Source organism: Cardiocondyla obscurior, linkage group LG12 (assembly GCF_019399895.1).
Source record: "Cardiocondyla obscurior isolate alpha-2009 linkage group LG12, Cobs3.1, whole genome shotgun sequence".
NCBI lineage: Eukaryota > Metazoa > Arthropoda > Insecta > Hymenoptera > Formicidae > Cardiocondyla > Cardiocondyla obscurior.
Window position 1 is genome coordinate 6326603 of NC_091875.1, and position 24046 is coordinate 6350648.

At 43.1% G+C, this 24046-nt stretch overlaps 1 protein-coding gene across 8 annotated transcripts in view; it reads left to right on the plus strand.

Annotated features, from left to right (window-relative positions):
• Nucleotides 1-24046, plus strand: part of Atp8b (ATPase phospholipid transporting 8B) — a 47257-nt gene that overhangs the window by 8863 nt on the left and 14348 nt on the right. For 6 of the 8 annotated variants that reach the window (XM_070664735.1, XM_070664736.1, XM_070664738.1 and 3 more), the window contains exon 1: nucleotides 22769-22900. In XM_070664735.1, coding sequence (XP_070520836.1) covers nucleotides 22859-22900 — 42 coding nt within the window. In that variant the 5' untranslated portion in view covers nucleotides 22769-22858. Of the gene's footprint in view, nucleotides 1-4326; nucleotides 5183-12544; nucleotides 13396-22768; nucleotides 22901-24046 lie in introns of those variants that run through there. The other 2 variants (XM_070664742.1, XM_070664743.1) reach the window with 2 other exon arrangements.

Below are 24046 nucleotides of genomic sequence, written 5' to 3' on the forward strand. Positions count from 1 at the left end.
CACATAGGGGGTTGTCCCGGTTACTTTGAAAATCGCCGCTTTCTAGGAGCTGATACGCCGGCATTAGCACGGGATCTTTATTGAACGCAGTCACGGACTCGCAAAATTCGAGCAATTCGAAAAAAAGCTCGGTTTTTTCTATTACATCGGGATAGCCGGCGACGTTCGGTCGCCTGTAATATTTAACGAAATCCGCAAATTTATACGAATACAACGTCGAAGTTGTACCTGAAATTGAAAATCCGTTTGCGCGGTGTAATTATTCGCATTGAAAAGCGATTGCTATAAATATTGATTTTGAAAATAATACTCGTATGAATAAAATTAATTAATAATAATTTAACGTTACTCCCGCGTTGCGATTAAAATTAATAACGCGCCCGCGGATTTCGGAAATAAACTGGGACGTCTTGCGCGACCGCGCAATTTTCCGGATAGAGTAATTCGCGGTAATTAAATCGCGATCGATTTATCGGCATTCCTCGAACGCATCGGTCTGCTTTTGCGAGCGGTGTTATAGACATCGCGTGCGCGCCGTCGCGACGAACGATCGACCCGTTGTCTATAAATCGTGCAATTAAGGGTAGATTGCCACTTTTCCTCGACGCGCGGAGGTACTATTCACTACGCAAATGAAGCAATCGGGCACGATGATTTGGCGGCCGAGTCGCTCCGTTCCTTCGGCGTAAAACACTTTGGCCGGCGTTATCTCGCGCGGAGCATCAGGGTGGAGGCGGCGTTAACTTCGCAAGGTCGCGATATAATAACGAACGCGTGAGGATTGACCTCCCTTGTGCTCGCACAATAGATATTCATCTGTGTCCGCGCCATCGGTTTCATTGATTCGCTATTTGATTCGCCTCGGCTCGTAGATGCCGCTAATTTTCAGGACAGTTTATCTCACGCGCGATCGCACGTGCTAATTTTCGCGGCGGCTTTCCGCCGACCGTCACGCGCGTTAATTACACGCCGCGATTTTTACGTCGCATTAAATTTATTCGTATTTAAACGTGCGAAACTTTCGGCGACGTTGGCCAGTTTTATTCAGGCCGCTGGCCCGTTTTGCGGTTTAGTTAATAATTCAATTTTACTAATTAATATTTACGCCGTATTAATTGCCATTGGTTTTAATATCCCGGTTATCGATAACGCCGCCGCGGCGATATCACTCGAAGTACATTATGATATTTGCATATCTCGTATTATTAGAGGGAGGAGTTAACGCGAGCGTATCGCGTTACGCCAACTATAAAAGTTAAAGGTAGTTTGCCGTACTCGGTATACTTTTACGCGCAATCGATTAATCCGCACCCTGAGGATTTGAAAAATTTCTGCGAGATATGAAATTCTATGCTCGAGGATAAAACATCTGGTTCCCCATGCATGTTCCGTTAAGTGAGACAACAAGTGAATTATCGATTATCAGCTTCCGTTATTCGCGCCATTCGTGCGATTAAAAAGCGCGGATCGATACGCATGTAAAAGACGTATTTAACTTTCGCCGTGTGTCATTGGCGACATTTGCAATCGCCGATAATGATAAGGCCGATGTGCGCTCCTGTTAAATAATTCTGTAATATTTGCTTTAATTGATATAACTCGTCGCCCACGCAACTTCGCCGAGCGTCGTAAAGGTCTTGGCTGTCAGAAAATCCATAAAATCGAATTTCACGCAAATAGGTGAATCGCGATTATTATTAATAGAGCTGATGCAAGCTTGCATAAAATTTATTCTGAATTTAGATCGCGTGCTTACTTCTTGTCCATTTTTCTTTCTCTTAACACGTCGTAAATCATAGTTTTCGAAAGAATACGGAGTACGGATCTTAAATCTGACGACGTGGCTTAATTGAAACGACGTAGTTCTTTGTCATACAAATTAATTGTCTTGGAAACGATACATCTTCCTTCTGTTCTCGCCTCGTATCCTATTCATCTAAAATGCGAAAAGAAACATACTCAAGCGTCGAACACGATCTTTTTCCTTTGGAGAAAGACGCCTCGAGTTCCGCGAGCTCATAAAAAAAAAAGACGTAAATATAATTCGGCATCGAGCTCGCTTCCGAGAACTCGGTGCGAGAAGGACAGCTGGTCAATTGCCGATCGGACCTTATCGACCGTCTCACTTTCTTACTCGGTTCTCTCTTTCCCTCCAAGGGACGAAACTTCTAACGGCCATCTTAGTCTAATTGCGGAGACCCGGGCCGGAAGACGTGTCGTTAATTGCTCCGCAATTCGGAGGATTTTTGACCGCGAATAAAACAATCTCGCGTACGAATAAGTGTCGACGCCGACGACTCTGAAACGAACGATCATTTTCGGCACTCCCGCGTCGTTTTACTCGCCTCTGTGCTACGATTTCGTGGCGCGAAAAAGTGCTCCGGAAAGGAAAGGTTATGTCGTCGGAGCGTCGGCGGAGCGCGCGAAGCGTCCGTCTTGAACATCGTCGCGTCCGGCATTTCCGACTCGCTTCACTCGTCATCTCCTTCGGCGACGTTCAGCGGATTCCGGCGACCGCTGTTACGAGAGCGTGAGGTGATCCGCACCTTGACGTAATCGCGACCCGTCTCAATCGCCGCTTGACGTTCTCGGCATCATTTGTGCAAATTAATACAGCAAATGATCGTTCGTCGCGCTTCTTAATTTATTCGTAAAAATTCGCCGCGATAATCTACCGTCGTTCATTCGGCCGTTCGTCTCTCGAGTGTCAGTATTAATGATTAGTGATAGTAATTATAAAAGGGGAAAAAAAAAAAGTAGAGCAGTGTAATATAACGTCGAGTAATTAAAAGTGCTCTGACACGTCAGGATAATCCGGAATACTGCCACGAAGGAAGGACGTCGAACGCCGTCGGCCATAGATCACTTAATTGTAATTATTCCACAGAATCTAATGATTAATACCCGAATTTAATGACGCGCTTTGTAATCTCTAGTATATGTTTGAAACACGCGTGAACCAAGACATCTCTGACGCCGAACGAGATTTTTATTAGCTCTTTTATTCCAATGACATTTAATTACGTCAAGCCCTGCCTATCGAATCGCTTACAAATATTATAACCCAGCCCGATGAATAGACCTACCGCTGACGTTTTTGTGCGAAACTTAATTATCAATTCGCAGAAGCGTGGGACGATCCCGACGTCGCGACACGCATCTAATGGCAATTAGTGAAATTAATTGCCACCGGCACGCATATATCGTGTGTATATATTTTAAGTATAGGTTATATAGCGCGTATTTGTGGCTAAAAATTCCAATATCTTTTTCATCGATATCGCTAGGCGTTATAGCATCCGCCGGGTCGAAAAATATAAACGAGGTTCCCGCATACCGCCACCAATATTAGACGTACCGTAATATTTGGGACAATGCCGGGTAAAATGTCGCAGATTGGCATTTCTAAAATGTCACTTGTGTCATTAGCAAGTTGAGAATGGTATTTCAGCACTTTGTTACATTCGGTGACCTAGCTGTGATTTTTTTTTCCTCTTTTCTTTTTTTATTTTTTTTATTTTTTTATTTTCCTTAAATTAAAGACGCTTTTAAATCTTGCTCCCGCTTACAATTAGCGCTCCGTGTTTTTAAATCCCCTGTTTCCAATCAGAGAAACAATTTTTTTTTCTCAGTTTTTTTTTTTACATGGAAAATTTACGAGTACTGCAATCGTGATAATTTAATCAAGTCTTAAAATAGAAATATATATTTCGTTTTCTAATATCTGGATTGTATTCCATTTTACGTTAGACTCGGAAATAATCTTCCACTAAACGAGCGAATTTTATTTCTCAATACTATCGCCGCGCGGTTATGATAAAAGTTAAAAAAAAATATAATAAAAAGCGCAATATTTCGCGCTGCAATAAACTTATAATTCGCAATCGCTTATCTTCGTTTAAAAGTATATCGGTCGTATCGTGGGCCGGATTACGTCGTCTCGTCGCTCGAATTTATTTAAATAATTATCTTGCACCTTTGAGAATGCGTTTAAATGATTTAATATGCGAAAATGAGCAAAGCCGCGGCAGACGTCCCGTTAACCGGTTTCGCTGATAACGCTCCGCTGCGAAGAGCGTCGGGTTGGTCTCCGCCGCCGCGGACTACGGCGGGTCGGGTTTGCGACGCGCGGTTCCGGCCTTGCTTCTCGGCCACCTTCAATCGCTCGTCCCGCCGGCGTCGGGCCGTCAGTCGAGCACGGCGCGCGCCTCCGTACGGTCCGGCCTATCGCGTGTACGTTGAAAAGTGGAGTCACTCGGCACGAGCCCGTCGTGACACGCGATCGACACTCGCCGCGCCTAACGTACACGACCGGATGCGAGGAGCAGTAACGAACGATAAGTCCCGAGTGTCTTTCCCGTTCGCGTGAATCGTCGTTATCAATTTCGCCCGAGAGAGAGAGTCGGAACTCTTGCTGCCGAGTGAACGAACAGGGGATTCGCGTCTGATAAACTCCGCTGGGATTTACGCTGCAAATATCGAGGAACGCGGTCCGTCAACGGGGCCATTTATATTTGGGCCGATAAAGAGAAACGAGGAGAGCCCGCAAGGTCTCACGATTGACCGGCGCTCAAAGCCGGCTTTTTTAACTGGTGCGCGAATTCGCGAGTGTGGGTGTCCCGGTGATATCGGCGAGCCGTTTCGCAACGTTCAGGTGCCTTCGTCCCAGTCTCGTTCCCCGCGAAAGACGAACGCGCGCGCGAAGGGGGGTCTTCTTGGCGCGACGCACAGCGCGGGATCTCGAGTCCGAGTGCGAACTCATCCCCCTCGAGGCTGATCGCTCCGATCAAAGATCTCGACGCGGCCTTGACCCCGCAGGGAGGTTTAATCGATCGTTCTAGCGCGCCGAATGCACACGTGGAGCATATCGATAAATATGTGCGTCGGGGAAAAAACGTGAGAGACGCTTCGACACCGTCGAGGACGTTCAACCGCGCGCGAAAAGTTTCCGCTGGAAATCCCAACGTGACGCGATGCCGCACGCGGTGACGTAGACGAGAGCAGCGTTCGGAGAAAGTCACCGATTGATCCGAGACTCGGACTAGCGGCCGGCCGCGCGACGATGCCCGTGTGAAGAGAAGCGAGGACGAAGGGCGAGTTTCTTCCGACGGTCACGAGGAGCGAGCGCGCTAAATGAAAGTCTTACTATGCTAAGACATGACGACGAAGAGCCGTCTGCAAGGTGAGCGTTCGTGATCTTGCCTATCGCTTTCGTGCGGAACACCTGACGCGAGGAGAAATGCTACGAGAACTATTTGCATTTTATTATTGCGGCACATGATACCCAGTTTCTACTTTTTCTTTTTCCCTTTTTTTTTTTTTTATTTTAATTGTAACGTCGAATTTCTACAAACGGTATAATTTTTGCGATAATTACGAGCGTGGATTTGTGAATTCGAGACAGTTGAATTTTCTAAATTACTTAAGTTGAAGGACTGGTTTTTTTTTTTTTTTTTTTTTTAATTTATTTAAACCTTGAGGACAAATTGCCCGGTGTTGCTCGTGACCACTGAACGATCAATGAAGTGGACGCTATAATATCGTTTGAGTAGCGCGATGCATCACTCTTCTTTGGATACTTGTGCATGTCTTTCTTATGGACAGTTAGATATACGTACGAGAGGCGTGAGTTTACGTAAGAATCGCAAACGGAGACCGCGTCGCACGAGATTGACCGTTGTAGTTTGCCCGTGTATAATTATCTCTCAATCGTTGCATTAAATAATAGGCGGAACTTTGCATTCTTAGCATATCATTCTTTTTGTCTCGGAAGCTGCATAATACCGATCCTAGCCTTGATATTATACCTGTTATAAATACTATAGAGTTAAACTAACAAAAAATTACGTGTAAATTGCAAATTATTAATCGTGTAAACTTGCTATATTTTTTTCATTGTAACTTTCCATTATTATAATTGATAAATTATATACGATTTTTTAACAGCGTACCCGATAGACTTTTAAAAATCAGAACAAATATTCGGTGACATTTCCTCGGAGGGAAAAAGAAAAATTGTATTCTGTATCTTGCGATTTATCCAATTTCCATGCTCAATTTCGGTCACAGCCTGCGCAAAATTCCGATCTTTTCGACGAAGATTATGATCGCGGCTCGGATATTTGGGGAATAGCAATCAATCCGCGGAAAAGTCAACAGCGAATTCTGGCCGAATGCCAATCGTGATTTCATCAATGTGTGCGTATCGGTACAGATCACTTATCTTTAATTTCAACAAGCCTCTGTTACTCGCGCGGGTGTGTTTTCGTTTCGCGAAAAAAAGAAGCATCGTAACTCCGGTACCTCGTTCATATTTTCGGCGCTTTTCGCGTATTTCTGAAATGACGATTTCATCACGAGCCTTTAGGCCCCGAGCGAAATTCGTTTTTAAAACAGCAAATTTTCTTAAATCTTTTAAATCGCAATATTTATGCGATCAGAGATATTTTTATGTTCGGTGCCGCACGTGAAATGATACGCTGATCCGGCGATAATATTAAAATTACATACGCAAGAAACTTCTACGCACAAAGAACGATTTTCTCCTGAATTTAAACGCGTGTTTCATTGTTTGCTTGCGGGAAGTATGATTTACTACCCGGTTCTGCGGCTAACAATTTCCAAGCCTCTACTCGGGTTTCAACCTGCATGAATCCGTCTGTTCCGCTTTACGAATGTGCCGATTGCGTGTCGCGACACTCGACATGACGAAGCTGAGTTTTCTTAAATACACGGCCAGGCTGTGTAATAATACCGCAACTTTCAACAGGCGTTAGCTTTGGTGTAGCCGCAACGGTGTGCTCGTCGATAAACCGTGAAAACGCGACAACTCGAACGACGTCTTTATGACGACGTTGATGCCTCCCCGGCACTTTTACTCGCGTAGCTGCGAAACTATTTTCGGTCGATAGTTGCAAAAACATCTAATCCAGTGCCTCATAGTTGTTAAAATCCTTAAAATCATTTACGAAACTTTGAGTGCGCGTTTTCTATTCTCGCGACCTCGTTCTGGCAGGAAAACTCGCGCGTTAAAATAAGTATTATTAGAAGTATCGTGTAAAAATTAATTTGACGAATTTCTGGATACGAACGGAGACAGCGGGAGTCGACGGAACGCGGTGTAACTCGAGTTTAAGTTAAAAAAAAATATATATATATGGAACATGCCGCCCACATGCGTGGGGTTATTTATCGCGGTAAAATAATATTTGCATCTCGATATTGTAAAGAAAGTACGCCGAGTATGTGATATATAATTTATTTATAAAAATTACGTAACGAACGGTCGGAGATCCGTATTGTGCACATGCATTGGCTATATAGGCACGAGCAAACAGGTGGTGCAAGCATTGCAATATGCATGCACTCCTCCCGCATGAGACTCTCGAGTCTTTAGAGAACAGGGGTAATAGCTCATCACGCGCACGTGAATCAGTTTATTATTTATCGCACTTTATGACAACCACCGAGGGGACCAAATTAATCTGAATTAATCAAATCTATTTCCCTGTGATTCCGCATCCTTCTTACTTCGTCATAAATTTTAGAAGTGACGTCTCTTAATAATTAATAATAATTTAATTGCCGAATAATTTTTTATTTCCTGGGGAATAATTAATATTTTCGCGCATACTCTTCTTCTTTTTTCGCACTCGCTTGTCGTTGACTCTTAAGGAAATCGATGAATAAGCGTGCTTTTTTTAAACTCCGTTACTCACGATGTGCGACGAGGATAGAACAATACTTCCGTGCTTATGCATTTCAGGATAATCATATCAAACTTATATTTAAATTTCCTGCTATTCACGTTATTATATATATACGCCCGCATACACACGCGTGTACGCAATTTTTATTTTAATGTTACGTTTCGCAGAATCTTTTTTTCGCCAGTACTTTGTTGAGAAATCACTTATTCGAACGAAATTATTAGTCGAAAGGACGAGCGACGATTAAGACGTTACTACGTTGATTTTGTTATCTCGATTGCTTTACGACCAGTGCTATATTTTGCGTTATGATATACGTATCTCGCGACGGGAGATACGTATCCTTATCGTTGTGCAACATTTACTATACGTCTCGACGTATCGATGTATGAACTCTTTCGGGGGATATAAATGTTTACGGCCTCGACAAGCACGGCTTTCACGTCGAAAAAATTCAATCTCTCGAACCTAATAATCTGCCTTCACGAGAAAAATCCTACATGTTTTATCGCGGCGTGTACATTTATTTTATAAATCAGACATAGAAGAAACCATTCGCGTATTATTTTTTAAAAGATCAGAATTACAAATCACAAAAAAAAAAAAATTATATGACTCACCAAGGTGCACTTCAGCGGAGTTGAAGTATTTTGCTGGTGACTGTAACATAAAAAGGAAAAAATTAATGTAGACGTGCCAGAATTATAATAAGATTAATAAAAACAAAAGTAAAATTTTTTTTTAATGAAGATTTAATTTTAAAAAATTTATGCTCACCCAAAAGTTGCTCCGCCGATGCAGGATGCCCCCCGGGCCTGCTCCTCCTCTCAGTTTGGACGTCGTGACGAGTCCTCCTTCCGCGCACAAGTCACTCGCGAATCATCCCGACCGTGATTCTACTGTCGCGAAATTTACTGAACACTATATCGCGCGTTATTTTTTCGCACTGCTGAAAAAAGAAAATCCTGAAAAAGAAGACAGGTTACAGGCTTACCCAATCTGCATACAGCGGAGTTGTTGAATTCGGCCGGTGTCTGTAACATAAAATAAAATATATTATTGTAGACAAGTATATTAGTTTCAAAAAATTCATAAAAAAAAGCAAAGGTTTTCTCTTAATAAAGATTCTATTAGATAAATTAATGCTTACCTAAAAGTTGCTCCGCCGATGCAGGATGCCTCCTAGTGGGCCTGCTCATCCTCTCGGATGGGACGTGACGAGCCATCCTTCCGCGGCACTGGAAACTCGCGAACGCACTCCCGTAAAAAAATAATCGTAAGAAAAAACGCGCGATAATTAGCGGCACTCCCGAAAACGACCGACGAACCGGCGGCGACACGTGCTCTCCTCGCACGGAGAATCGCACGTGCTCTTCTAATTACGTACTCGCGTAATCTCCTCACACGGATAATAAAGACGAGAAGATAGTTCTTGTGTCGGACGGTATTCGTTAAACGGAAATACGTATTAATTTCGGCACGAGCACGCGGTTGCCGTGAGCGCGTAGTACGTACGTGTGTATTGTGCGACCGCTAGTGAAGGACAGAGCGAGAGTGGGAGTGGTGGGGGAATATACCTAGCGCGCGGCACGTATGCTCGCGCTCGCTCTCACCTCGCTCTCCCCCCGCCTTCCCCCGACCCCCCCGCGCCAATCTATTCGTTACTCTCGTTCGATTTAATTGTAATATTTAATTATTTATGCCCAGACAAAGACGGTACTTCCCCCGGGTCTTCCTCGATCCTCGAAGATCGCGAAGACCGTCTTTGCCTGAATATATTAATTAAATATTAAAATTAAATCGAACCTCAAAATCGCCGACTTGACGGCCGACGTTGACTCTCGCTTGGCGTGATGCAACAATTAACAGCTAATTTATGCGTCACGCTAATTTTTTAAGATAGGAATGGAAACTCTGGTTTAGAATTAGATTTCTTTTTTTCTTTTTTTTCTTTTTTTTCATTATCTGTGTGCACAATGCAGACTTTATAAGAGAACAATTAATGTTCGCATTAGCTGACGGAGTTAAACATTCATTAGTAATTGTAACAGATAATCTACCACAATTAAATTAACATTTTAATACATTTACATTGCTTTTCCGGTGCTTATTTTCACGCAGGTTGATACATGTAATTTAAATATTTAACTACTTTTCTATGATACAATGCTACTATTATTTTCCCATTAGAATATTGATCGGTGGGAACTTGTAAATATTCGGCCACTTGAAGTATAGAGAAATATTCCAAGTATTGATCCGTAGCGAGCTGTACCTAGTTACACGTGCTACCCGTTACTTTACAGTTTGCAAGTTGGATTTCGCTATTAATAAGTTTCCTCAAGTACTACAATAAATGTGGGAATAACTTGATACGGAAAAGAATTATTCCTGTACGTTTATCAAAATTAAAACTAATTAAAATTAACAGGTATGTACAAAGCTGTTATTTTGTACGTCTTGATAAAGTTATGCAAAACTAACGTATCGTTATTCGTGTATTAAATTCATAGGTTGAGGCTGCTAAAAAGTTTGGAGAGCTTATGTTCTTTCTGTATAAATGATATACGATATTCGCACGTGAAATACTGCCAGGCAAGGATCGATAATATATGCGTATGCCTATTACATGCATTCGTTTACTCTACGTGATTTATCGGAGCAACAGCTAGAAATTCGCACGAACGCCTTATTTGTGCCAACCGATCTATTACCAAACCTTACGATGTTGACCAGATCCGGTGCTAACGTCGGGGCCACGTTAACCCGTAATTGATTGGGCCGATTTAATTTCGATGATCCCGAGTGTTTAGCCTAACAATAAGCCATCTCGGAAGTGTAAGTCGATGCTCGATACCACCTCGAGTTAAATTTCATTCCACATACGCCGCGCACGGCGTTAACTCAATTATCATCGTACGGACGATAAAGCATACGTTAAGGCCTCATTCATCCCGACAGCTGAAACCTTCAAACGACGTCACCTACCCCGTGGCACGAGAAGTTACACGATTACTCGCGGAATGTTTTTTTGAGTCTTCTAAAATGATTAACATTAACATCTTTTTTTTTTTTTTTTTTTTGAGAGGAAGGAAGTGAGTAAAAAATAAAATACGAACCTACGAACAGCCAACGTTATAATAATTATATATATAATATTATATTAGGGTGAAACGACAGTAAGGACAGAAAAATATCTCGCGATGATCGGAGGCCATACCTCTCCGCCGCAATCTCTGATCAAACGCGGACGTGGCTCTCCCCCCGAAAGAAATACGCACGCGAGGCCTAAGTCGTCGCCGTCGTCGTCTGTGCAAGGCCGAGCCTTTACTTAACTTATGCCCTCCCCCGAAAACGAGCTTACAGTTCGCGAATGAACGATTTCTTATTGCGGACACGTCAGACGCGGCGAAACTTTGCCGCGAATCAAGGATACGTGAATGTATAATGAGGGTGGTAGTTGGCGCGGCTCTGTTTCGATTGATCATCGGTCTTGCGTGTCTCCGACATTCCGATATATGGACGGCGTAGACGGTGTCGCCGGCTATGCCAATGCGTCCTTGAGATACGCGATTGAGAACTGGATTTCACGCGTTCCATATTCCACGTTTGTTCGCGTACCCCTATTCTCGTGACCGTCCGTCATTAACGTCAAACTTAATTGCTAAGGGTCCGATACGGTATTAGATTGCGTTGTTAGTTTCATATTGCGTAATTATATTACTATGTTTTAATTATCCAATTATTCAATTAGAACGTTATAAACATTTTGGAATGTTTTATTTTTTCATTGCGTTATTTTTCCGACGATTATACGACGCTCGTTCAGCTCATTTGTTTAATTTCTTGTCGAGCGCAGTAGAACTGTTTGTCGCAACGGGACAATTTATCGTAACAGCATACCTATAAGTCGCTGCAATCGAATACTGCGCTCAATGTTTATCAGCGGCGAAAGTGTTTAGAGTCTACGTTGTATCTTGTTACTACAATTGATAGACGAGTAAATAAAAGTAAAATTTAATAAATCGCCTGATCGAAATTTTATTTGCCCACACGTGTGTAGAGATAATGTTTTGCGTAAATATCTGGTATATAAATCATTTTCATGGTATATCGCGTATCGTTTTATTTACCGGCGACAGAGTCGCTACAGAAACGTTCAAATTTCTAATCAATGAAATTCATAAGTTATCGAGCGTATGATTTATGCCACGATGATCTATCAGTCTCTGTTTCCGAAGAAATAAATAAATATTGTTCTTGATTGATCCGCTGATTCGCGTACGTACGTGATAACGCACATACGTGATAAAATCCGAAGTAAAAGCTCAGTCTTATACTTAAAAAATTTTAAGTTTACAATATTTATTTGCAATCGATTTATTTTGCGATTATTTTTAACGGGGCTTATCGCTTCGTCATGGCGTTGTGATATTTTATTATTCACAAATTCGCATTTATCAAATATGTCATCTAGTTTCATACGTTTGACCGCGCGGCGTTCTTTCAAAAGAGGTATATTTAATGCTATATATATCAAATGTTACGCTGAATGATGTCTTTATGTGAACCCTCATCGATAAGCCAGACTCTCCATTTCGTCAAAGCTTTCCATCACATTTTATCACCGTCGTTTCTTTTATTGAGCAGAACATTTTTTTTTTTTTTTTTTTTTTTTTATAAGTAGCTTGATGTCTCGAAATATATTTATGTGCCATTAAACAGAAAAGAATTATAATTTTCGAAAATTACTTAATTTATTATTTATTAATATTAGCTTCGTGATTAAATGAAATAGAGCAAATTGATTTTTTTACGGTCTCTCTTTGTTACAGCCTACGCCAACGAAATCTAACAACGGGGGAGTCAATAGGTGAGGAGACTTGGCGGCGCGTGAGGGTGGTGTCTGCGGGCACCACCGAAAACTGGGGTACCTCGAGGACAAAGAGGACGTCCTGGAGGAGGAAAAGGTGGTTCGCAGGCGGGAGGGAAGGCCAGAGGTGACTATTCACCCCACATGGACGCCACCCCCAAGGAACCACCCGTACCCCCCACATCGGATATCCTGTCGTTATTATCTCGCCGCGGAATATCCGACTTAAGCGTCGTCGCGGTGTCACCGCACCGTGCCTTACGTTACCGTCAACGTCGTCGAATACCAAGCAGGAGCCCTCCTTGGCCGCTCACGCTCGATGGTGAACGTCGCGTGCCGCGAAAACCACTAGGACCGCTATCCTCATCGTCACCTACGTGCCTCGATCCTCTTCGCCTTCTACGCGGGGATCTCCGTCCGGTGGGATCGTCGGTCTCACGTCATCCCTCCGATATTCTGGAAACGAGACGTCGCGCCCCGGGATCGTCCGTCGCTGCTGGCAGTGAGGCAGTGACGATCCTTTTTGCGGATAGTCTTGCGCGGCACCTGAACACGACGCCGTTGATCGCCCGCCAGGAGAAGAGGAAATTTTTTACGCATCACGCTTTTACAACGCGTCAGCGCGCGTTTGATGCCGACTTTACAACAGCTGACCAACGTCGCGCCGGAAGGTCGCCCCGTTTAACGGCCGTCATCTTCCGCGTCGACGGACACATCGACAGACTCCGTCCACAAGCGCCTAACTCGAAACTGCAGCCTAAAATTAAACCACGCGAACAATGTCGCGCAGCGCTGCCACGCGGCCTATGCAAGGTGAGTGATTTCACTGATTTATTTATTGGCGCCCGATACGTGCTGTATCTCGGCGAATCGATCTGACCTGCTTTTTACGCTACGTTACGATGATAATGTTTGTCGGCATCAATGATTCTTATTAGAAATAGCCGCGCATATATTACGTTGACGTAACCACGATTTTTACGCGTTAGTAATGCATCGTAGATAGAAAGGCTTGTTATAATATGTAAGGAATTCGACGTACGAAAGGCACCAAATAAACGTCACGTTTCGATCGGTTTTTCACGACTCGTCGTTTATTGTTATTTCTAATTTTACGTCTTTTGAAGTTTATTAAGTGAAACCGTAAATACCACCGTTGCGTCAGTTTTACTCTCGTCTTCCCCGAAAGACCGAGTTGTACTTTTAACAAAAACGTATTGCAAAATTTTTCCATCTACGCATAGGTTTCGGCGATCTTTTCCTGTTCCGATAACCATCCGGAGTACGATGGTTTAATTTTCCGTGCGATGTACATATATAATTATCCTGATTAATTTGTTTCTTTGAACACTCTTTACCTTGAAGTTTAAAAAAAAAATTTTTTTTTTAAACCTCAAGAAATTAGTCCACGTTGTCAATGTCAATGTCGTCCAGACGTGGGGTTTAACGCGGGGATTAAATTTTTACCGACCACTGTTTTCTGCTAAACGGCCCGAGTTCTCGGGATGTTCGCCAGCTGCGTGGCGTAGTCGAATCGATTGAAAGCCCCAAGCCGGGTTCGCAGCTGCGTTCACCACCGTCAGTGCAGCAGCAACCCTCTTTATCCCCGCGGTCGTCGGTGCCTGGCGTCGTCGTCTCGAATTTTCGCCGCGTCGTTAACACGGGCGTCGCGACGTCGGGCGTCGCGTGGCGCCGTCGTGGACGACGTCTCGAGGTTGCGACATCCCGTGCCAGCTAGCCAGCCCTTGCGTGTGTCGTGCGGAAGTCCGTTTCGTTACGTCTCGGTAAGGTGCACCCGTCGCGGAAAGCCTCCGTTGAAGGGAAAAGTAAGCGTCCGCGCTCGGTGCGTGCTGCCGATTCGCGGCCGTGGTGCTTGTGCGTGCGTGCCGTGCATACGCGTCCCGTCCGCGGTCTCGTTATCAATCAGGTGTCTCCTCTGCACGCCGGCGATAACAGTGACGGCGACGACGACGGCAGCGGCGACGGTAATGATGATGACGACGATGATGCTGGAAGAGATGATAATAATCATAACGCCAGTGTCGGTGTTACGGGAGACGAAAGACGGTGGCCGTCCGATCGCCGGCTGATCCGTCGCGCGCGACTCCAGCTCGTCTCATGGGAGAAGACCTTGCGTGTCCTACCAACCCCGCGATAACAGCGATGTGACCATTCGGACGTTTCGCTATCGTCGTCGTCTACGGCCGTGTTCAATCGCAAGAGGATCGTGCCGTGTAAACGTAATCGCGGACATTCTCGGCGGGGACGGTAACGACGATGACACGGATTTCAGTGTCACGCACGTCGACGTCATCCCGCATTTGTTTTACCGTTCTGGTTTGCGGGCAACCAGGGAGTTGGCCAGGGCGTTGATACGGCCGCCTGTTCGCCAGCTATGAATCTCCTCCGCGTTGATCCGCGTATACGTACGGGATAACCAACGTTTGACCTCGTCGCGACGGCGATCGATTGCCGTTTAAAAGCCTCACGGGCGCTCGTACGCGCCTCGTCGTCGCTGCACGCGCTTACGCGGTAAGATTCCTCTCTTTTCCACAATTTTTCCACGAATCGCGTATCCCCGTTCCAAGGAAGAGCCGAGCGATTAATTAATCGAGGAGGCAAACTCACCCGTCAGTCACGAGAAATATTCGAGGGCAAACTTTATCCACCGAGAGACGCGTTATCGATTGAACTTTTGTGGAATTTATATTTATTATTTCTACGAAAACTAATCAAGCAATAAAAGTTTTTTTTTTTTTTTTTTTTTTTTTTTTTTTTTGGTATCGATTTAGCTCTTTATTTTTACCGCTTCGACGGAGTAATTAATTCACGAACAGCGCCGCTTGGTTTCGGGGATGAAAAATTAATTTAGTTTTAGTTTGGTAAGATACGTCGATTGAACTTTTACTCCCGCTGTTCTCCCGCGGAGATGAAATTATTGGCGAATTTTCTATCAGTTTCGGGGAAAAATTAACTTAATCTGGGTTGAATGAGAAACACCGATTGAACCTCTCTTTGTGTTAAATCGACCAATTGAAGCTTTACGTGTGCACGAACCTATTCATATTTCTCTTTCGCTACTTTCGATCTTAAATTTGCTGTTTTCTCTCTCTATTTTTTTTACATACGAAAGATCGTTAAAATGTTGGCGGGGAATGCTTTTGTTGCTAGCGTGATGAGGAAAGAAGTCACTCCCTCGAGAATGACGAATGTGGAAAAGCACCAGAGCCGCGTAAAATCAGGCAGATCATCCCTTGTGGTCGAGGAAACCTTTCCACCTGTATTGCGAGATTCGAGCGTATGTCGGAAAGCGTGACGTCAACGAAAACTTTGAGGAGAGCAAGAGAAGTTAGCGGGCAAAAGATTCCGTATGCGCTCTCCTTTTCTATTAATTTTCTTTGTTAGTTGCGGGCGGCGGAGGCTTCAAAAGGGAGACGATATCGCGTTAGGGTTTGTCGAATGCAAAATGCATTTCGCTTTTCGCCGTAGGATGAAAAGTAGGTTACTCAATCTTTTTTTTTTCTCTCTTCTCCCCCCTGTCCCCCCGATGTTGATTTTGCAGCTACATTTGCGTGCCTATCGATCGATAAACCGCAGAGAATGACGGGACAAGGATGAGGTTCACGTTTTCATTTGAACGGTCGGTGAAGTTTAATTAATTAGAAGTCTTTTCCAGCGTGTCGCGAAACGCGTCGTTTAACATGTCTTTCACGATTTCACGGCGACGTTTATCGGCTCGTTCGAGCAGAACACGACCTTGGAAATGTATTCGCCGGGAGGAATTACGGTTAGCGTTACGTTATGACGAGAGGATTTCCCTCCCCCTCGGCGGGGAGGGAGAGACGGATTTTTTTCGTACGGCCACTCCGTCGGAAATAGGAGCGCCGTCGACGCCACGTGCTGTTAATCGTATCCGCGATGCACTTTTACAAACGTACGCGCGGATCAATATTAAGCACGCAGATGAACAATCAACTAGTGGCTGAATTATTCCAAGATAGCAGGTAAATAGGTGACTCATCGAGAATTCTATTATATTCGCGGCCTATCTGATCGAAAGTGGCGGTCATAAAGTCGTCGGGCTAACGTCTAGGGACAAATTTTCAATTCCGCAGCCGTAGAAAGAAGAGCCAGTTAAAATCTATTTGTACTGAAAATGAACTTGCCAAAGCGTGCAAACTTGATTCGCGTCGAAGAATCGGGCAAATACATTTTCGCATTATTCATGAACGTGAAAGTATATTCGGCGTTTCCAAGTAATATCTCGTGATTGGATTAATTTTTAGAGGAATTCAGGGCACGTTAATGTTATACGTAAATACGTATATTGTATATCGATAATGTACTGTATATTTAATAGGTCAAACTTTATTATGGATCATATACGAGACTCTTTAAAAAATTGCTAATAAGAAATATTAATTTATTTTAATTGTGTAGTTTTACACGCGGGCTTACTGCAAAATGAAAGGGGGATCGATTAATTAGGATCAATTATTGCTGGCTAGTTTATCGCGCCGATACTCTTAGACGTAATGACGCAATTTACTATAATCCGGTGTCACTTAATCGCTTAGCTAGCAGTCGATAGAAATCTGGACTTCTATTACACCAAGTATCTCATTTTATCAGGTATAATGACTGTGGATATTCGTTTATAACTTCAAAGTACATTATCGTGCACCGATAATTTGATAGAAATGTCTAATCAACGTCGGTGACAGCCTACGTCATAAAAAAAAAAAAGGAAAATGTTTTTTGGCCGATTTTCAAAAATATTAATGGATGGTTCAAAGCTTATTTCTCGCGTGTCTAAAATTAGTTTAATCGGCCTAAATGTTTACTTAAGGGGGAAATTCAATTCGAGCCTTAGTCGCCGAATTTTTTTAAGGTGTAAATGAAATGTGTCGAGTCGTAATTTTTCGTCGACAGATTCCCTTCAGTTCTGCCGAAGAGTTTGTAATTGAGGAGGTATCTGGCAATGATAATAGACACTTTATATAGAGACGTTGATCTACGCAAGACGATACTGCCTGTTGGCCTGGAAAACTTAAACTGGAACAACCTAATAATGTTCAACATAATAGTACTCATAGGGAATGAGCAGTTCAGACATTATTAAATATCGTTGCTAGCTTGCGTACACGTTGCGATGATTAAATACACTCGATATCATAGATATTGTATATCTACGTCGTGTCTCCAATATCTTCGATTGGCGATAAGAACTCGTATAAATTCTTACGCGACCTTATACATATATTGACTAAGTTAAACGTGTATTTATTTTTTTCGTAAAAAATCTTTACCGAGAACGGAAAATTGATTAGAGAAAAAAAAAAAGAAAAAAAAAAAGTATCAAGTGCCCATTGATAATATTGTTTTTTTTTTTTTTCGTAAAAAAAATTATTTTAAATAAAGTAATTTGTATACTTGTTAATTTTTTAAATATGATAAAACTTTTTTGTTTTGTAATTAGACGTGAAATTTTAAATCCGGGGGTCATTATATAAATTTCGATACGCTGACGCGGTTAAGTGATGACATGTCGTCGGTTGTCATGCGAACTTGGCCTCCGACAGCGAGTTAGGCGTCCCACTTTTACGTATGTTTCCTAGGAAATTGCGCCTTTGCGTGGGTCGGTTCATTATTGTTTTATTATGCGATAATCCGAGAGTGGGGAAGAGCTGGACTTGCGTCCCTTCAACTTTTGGCAGCGGTTTCTATAGTACAATACGGTCATGATGGTAATCCCTTTGTCCCTTTGATTCGCTTTTGCTTCAGTCTCTTGACGTTTCACGTCAAATAAAGAAGAAAAACCCGCAGTGTTTTTTTTTTTACCACCGTTTTTATACAGTTGTTTTTAATTACTGGCTCTTCAATTTGCAAAAGTTTGTACCGAGTCTCAGTTACGCTTGTAAAAAAAAATCGATCGCGCCTGAGGAAATTATTTAGCATTTCAGTTTATGAAGCGTATAGAGAGGCAAAGTGAAAATAGCGTTTGCATTTCCGTTCGGAGAGATAATATTTTTTAAATTAAGAAACTCGCGTGCGTAGTCGGGAATGATCGTTAATCCAAATGGGGTTTGCGTTACATCACACGATCGCAGGACACAATCGCGGCGTTTTCTCATTACCATACAGACACAGTTGTTGAATCAAGGGACGGAAAGAAAAAAAAGGCGGCCGACTCATCGGTATTGCTCCGTCTGAGTGTTGCAAAGCCGATTGTGTCACCAACAAAGCCTGATAATTGAAACGAATGACAGGAGGTCCTGGTCGAGTGCCAATTATCGAATACACATCGCCGCTAAAGGTACCGCGGCTGTAGGTGCAAAAAGGTGTTCTATCACGTGGTTAGTGCCGTATATCTGCTCGTGTTCCTCGAAGTGCTTCGCTATCGCGTAAAACGGTACGACTTACGTAACGGACCCCAAGTTGCTGCAAAAAGTGATGATGCGACCGACGCGATAGAGGCACGTAAACGCGTCAGATTTATTTCAAATTTAAATTCGCCTTCAATTTTCGGTGTGCAGCTCCGTAAATGACGTAATGTAGACGAGCGAAATTACAGTGCCGTCAAATTCATATGTCTATATTTTCGCAAAATATTTCGAATTAATTAATATTTTTATATTATTTTCTTGCTTTATTGTATCACTTTTTCCACGTGGATTGAATAACATTTCGTCTAAAATTTACCGCTACGAAGATAGTCTGCCGTCAGGCGAATTGCGCAACGCATCTTGGATGTTGGAAACGGTCGCGTATATAACGGCGATGCATCCGATGTGAGCGATAAGAGCACGCATGTTGCATTTATTTCGCGTTCTCTCGCGTCAATGGGATGTCTGACGGTTTCGTCATCAATGCCTCGAGTTACAATTGTTACTATGAAGACCGCCGACACCTTTGTAAAGTATACGGAGCGTAACGCGATTCCTATTAAGGTTCGGTATAAATGTATCGGTACCAGCTTCCGATTGTATCACAATTAATGATTATTCTACAATTATTTATTAATGACGCATTTTACAGCGCCACTCTATTTTAAGTAATCTTTTTAAGGAGGGAAATAAATACGTGATTTGTGCGCGAGAAAAAAATAGAAATCTCATTTATCATTCTAAGTAATTTTTACGATATTGGAATAAAAAAAAAAAAACAATTTCGCGTTTCTTAATTTTCTGGTAAACGACTAGATATCCGTTGTACGCGTAAAAATCTACGACTCACCTGTGCCATTTAGGCTACTGTTGGAACAATTCTCTATTGCAGCGGGAATCGTCACGCTACGCATTTACCAACGGAAGTTGAGTACCGCGCGGTTCCATTATCGTTGAAAACTCAGCACGCCGCAGACGAAATCTAGACGAAATCGTGAAAGCCTTTCTGTTATAGACTTCCGTGCGTCACGCCGTGCCAGAAGATCCGGAGCTAATTATGCCGAATGTATATCCATATCCGTACTCGCATATAGCTATCGTTCTATACTTAGCGTCTACGAGTATAGAACGATTTGTTTACGATATCTCTGAGTGAGCAAGGAAACCGGGCAGCTTCACCGACGAACATTTAAAGTTCATCTTAATCGTCCCTTTTATCTTGAAATTAAAAGTAAAAGAGATATCTTTTTTTTTAATTATTCCAAAAAAGTAAATAATTAACAGAAGAAGAAGAAGAAAAAAAAAAGAAATAAAAGCCGTATCATTAGCTTCTTCGTTAAACGTCTCTCGAATGGAATATTATCGTTTAAGTTTTTTTCTTTTTTTTTTTTTTCGAAGCATCGAATATCGTTGACGTGTATTGCAAGTTCAGGAACGCTATTTCTGTCGATGGTATTCCAGCGATTCTAGCACGCCGGAACGATTTCCTGGTTGAGCACCATTATATCTTATATAAGAGTCCCTTCTATATTGCATCTCCGGGGTGATGGGTTTCGGCACCCGGAATCCTTGGAAATCTCGGGCTCGCGCGGGCAGCACCGCAAGGCCTGTTGGCTATATTATTTCGGGAGGAAGCTCGGGTATTTTAGTTGCTAGACGCGAGACTAGAAGTAGTAGCTTGGGCGAACGATGACATCATTCTAATATGCGGGATCAAGGACGGCGAAGAGCGTGCCGAACGCTACTCTTGAAGGATCTACTCGGTACTTGTCGAGTGCACGTGTACTTGATACGCAAGAAGTGCGAGAGGCTTGCTCTCGGCACACAACTCTCAGAGCGTGGCCTCACATATTGTGCCTATTAATTAAATATACCTGCCGTATTTTCTAACGTCACTCCCCCCCGAGAGACGAGGATCGCTCCTAATGAACGCGCCTCTGATTAGCAATCGCCGATCGACTCTTCGCTCGTTATAAATTCTCATTATCGAAAGGTCGCTCTTGAGCGAGCAAATTATTCGTCTCTTGCCCTACCAGCGTTCGCGATAAGCAGCTCGTTACAAACCGAGGCAGAAGTGCAGACGCGTTTCGTCGACGCCGCAGCTGTTTCGTTATCTGGCTGATAGGTCGAAAGAGTAACGGATGCACCGCTTTTGCGAGCAGTCGATTTATATGCGTAAATACTGAAGGTGGTTGATTTCACAGGCGTTGCTACCTAGAATTAGCGTGGAGGATGGTTGCCTCTGGAAAACGGATACCTTGCAATGTCCGCTGCTAGTCGTCTTCGGTTACTGACACATAAACGGAATAGTTAGCTCGCACGTGGGTGGATAAGTATGCGTTACAATATTTTGCCATCACATGTTTTCCAGAATGGAAGCGTCTATTTAACTTCGAAATTAGTCCAGCGACTGTGTGCGTAGGATTTATTTCGATGCCCGTACGTCTCTTGTTCTACTTATTTTAATTAAATCTTGCAGAAAATTTATTAATTAATTTATTTCTCACTTATTAATTTTATCAAATAATTTAACTAATTTTTTTTTTTTTTTTAATTGCAATTAATTGCGACATACATTCTGACGTGTGAGTTTTAAAATAAAACTTGTACGGGTGCGTTTAAAAATATTTTTAGATTTTTTATCGGAAGATACAAGGGGGAAGGATTAATTTTTGTACTTTTAATACGAGGATTAAATATTAATTAGCTTAAAGTAAGCGCTTTAACGAGTGCAATAATCGGGTGGGGTGGTATTGTTTTCCTGCTTCCTTGATAAAAGGATTCATCAGGAGAAGGCGTGTTAGATAACGCGTCTAACTATGAATAACTGCATTACCGCATGTAAGGAGAGTAACGATAATAATAATAACGCACCGTTCCTTTTTTTTTTTTCTCTACACGTGGCAGCTCGTTACCAGCTTGAATTAGCTCCTTGCACCGGCAAGATGTACGTAGTACGTATAGCAATTAAAAGAGCATTTGTAAATTAAAGTTGATCGCGGTATGCAGAAACACGATTTATCTGGAAATATTATACCGCGATTAATAAATGATAAATCTCACTCGAAGAAATTCATACTCGCTTTGCTCTTCGTTGCAACGATCAATTTTCATTTGGAAAGTTTCCAAAAACCAGACTACAAGGGACGATTAGTGACGACGTGTCGTAACATTGCCACTGCGATTAACCCGAATTTGTCTTTTCCATATTTTTTTTTCCTTTTTTTTTCTTTTTTTTTATCTTCTCGTCAGGCACAATCCCGATGATAGGCTCAATTTCCTTGCAGAAAGGTTACTACCACAATCAAGATCGCATAGTGATCTCGTCGAAGACGAAGACATTTCAAGACCTCTCGCCGCGAGGAGAAACCGCCTTTCGTGTCTTGTAGAAAGCAATATTTTCGTCGAGTCGAAGTTACCCGCGACTTCGGGAATATCGAGAGAAGTCACCGCGGGGAAATTCTTCACGCGGCGGCGAACAATCGCGCCCTGTCAAGTGAGAGGGACGTGCTCTCGGGTGGTACGCGGTATTAACCACGGGGGCATCGCGCGTCCGGATCCTACGGGAGAATGTCGATTGGACGACCGAGTCAATCGGGTCGTCGGAACGAGAGGCAGCCCAGTGGAAACGGTGGTGGTGCGGTGACCAGGCACGACGGAATTCGGATCGCGAGGTGCCAGCTGGTGGACTAATGCGGCCCCGCGATGATCGCCGGGGACGAGAAGACGGCGGTCGGCCCCAGGTGGAAGAACAATGTAAAAGGCGAAGCGCGAAACGGGGGGGACGAGGTCATCGTCTCGCCGCCGGCGGCGGCGGCGTGGCTCAGGTGCCAGAAGGCGGCAGAAGAGGTTGGCCTTATAGAGGGTTTATAGTTTGCGTAAGATAGACGATGAGCGTCGAGGTCGACACGCTGGAACTCGAGGTCTTCGAGGTGAGTCCTCAGCCCCTCTCGAGGATTGCGACGAACGGAAGTCGTTTTCGCGGAGCAGCCCCCTCGTGAAAAGAAGCGGTCACGTTTACCGCGTTAACGAGAAGATCGTACTCGAGGAAACGCGAAGCCCTCGACGACAAACCGTACCCGTCGTCGAGGCGATCCGTCGGCGGAGATTTTAATCCGCGTGTCTAACCGGACGCGGTAATTGCTTAACATCCCGCTGTCGTTTTACGACGCTTCCAATTAAACGGAAATTTTTCCGGGATTTTCCTTTTCGCCGGAGAGCTACCAAGAGTTTAACATTTCTCAGACGTATTGCTTTAGTAATCCCGCGACTTTTATATTTCTAACAAATTAATGTTATTTTTATCGTTTAACTTTTTAATTAAATAGACGAATAGCAACATCCCCGTAACGCAGATTGTTTTCTGTCTAATTTGCAAGCTTGCATTAGCAAGCAGGAGTTTACATCTAATTTCGTACTTACGTAACTTAAGTATCTGGCAATAACAGCATGCTATAATTTCATTATAGTTACAATGTTGCCTGTTGCGCAACATGATATAGCAAAAAAAAAAAAAAAAAAAGTTAACCCTTCAGCGAATATATGCGGGATTATTTTTCAAAAATGTTTGAAATAATTTCAGACATTTGTTTTTCTCTCGCCGCTGCGATGTACGCGTAATAAAAATATCTGTGCGTAAAATTCGACCCTTTCGCACGCTGGGATGATGCACGAAACGCGCCAAGGATTTTAATTTCGTCCGGCATTGAGTCGAGAACAATACTCGTTGAGAGAGCAATTTGACTTCCTGAATATACAACGGCGAGACTAAAGAGTTATGCAATTTTCGATGTTATGCAATAGACTTCCGTTCGCTAGCCCGCGTGCCGTTTGACAAGTAATGCGCTTTGGATGTGACTTCGCCGGTGCGAATGAGTTATTATCGCGAAACAAACAGATTTGTCAAGTTTCCCGATCGACGCAAGACGCACTCCTATCCTTATTCATTTTCTATTCCCGCGGTATGTCGTCTATACACTTAAATTTTCACACTCGTGGACGTTGATAAAACAATCAGGACGTGGAAAAAAAAATTCAGCTTTATCGCAGCGATATATCTACTCGGATATTTAAAAATT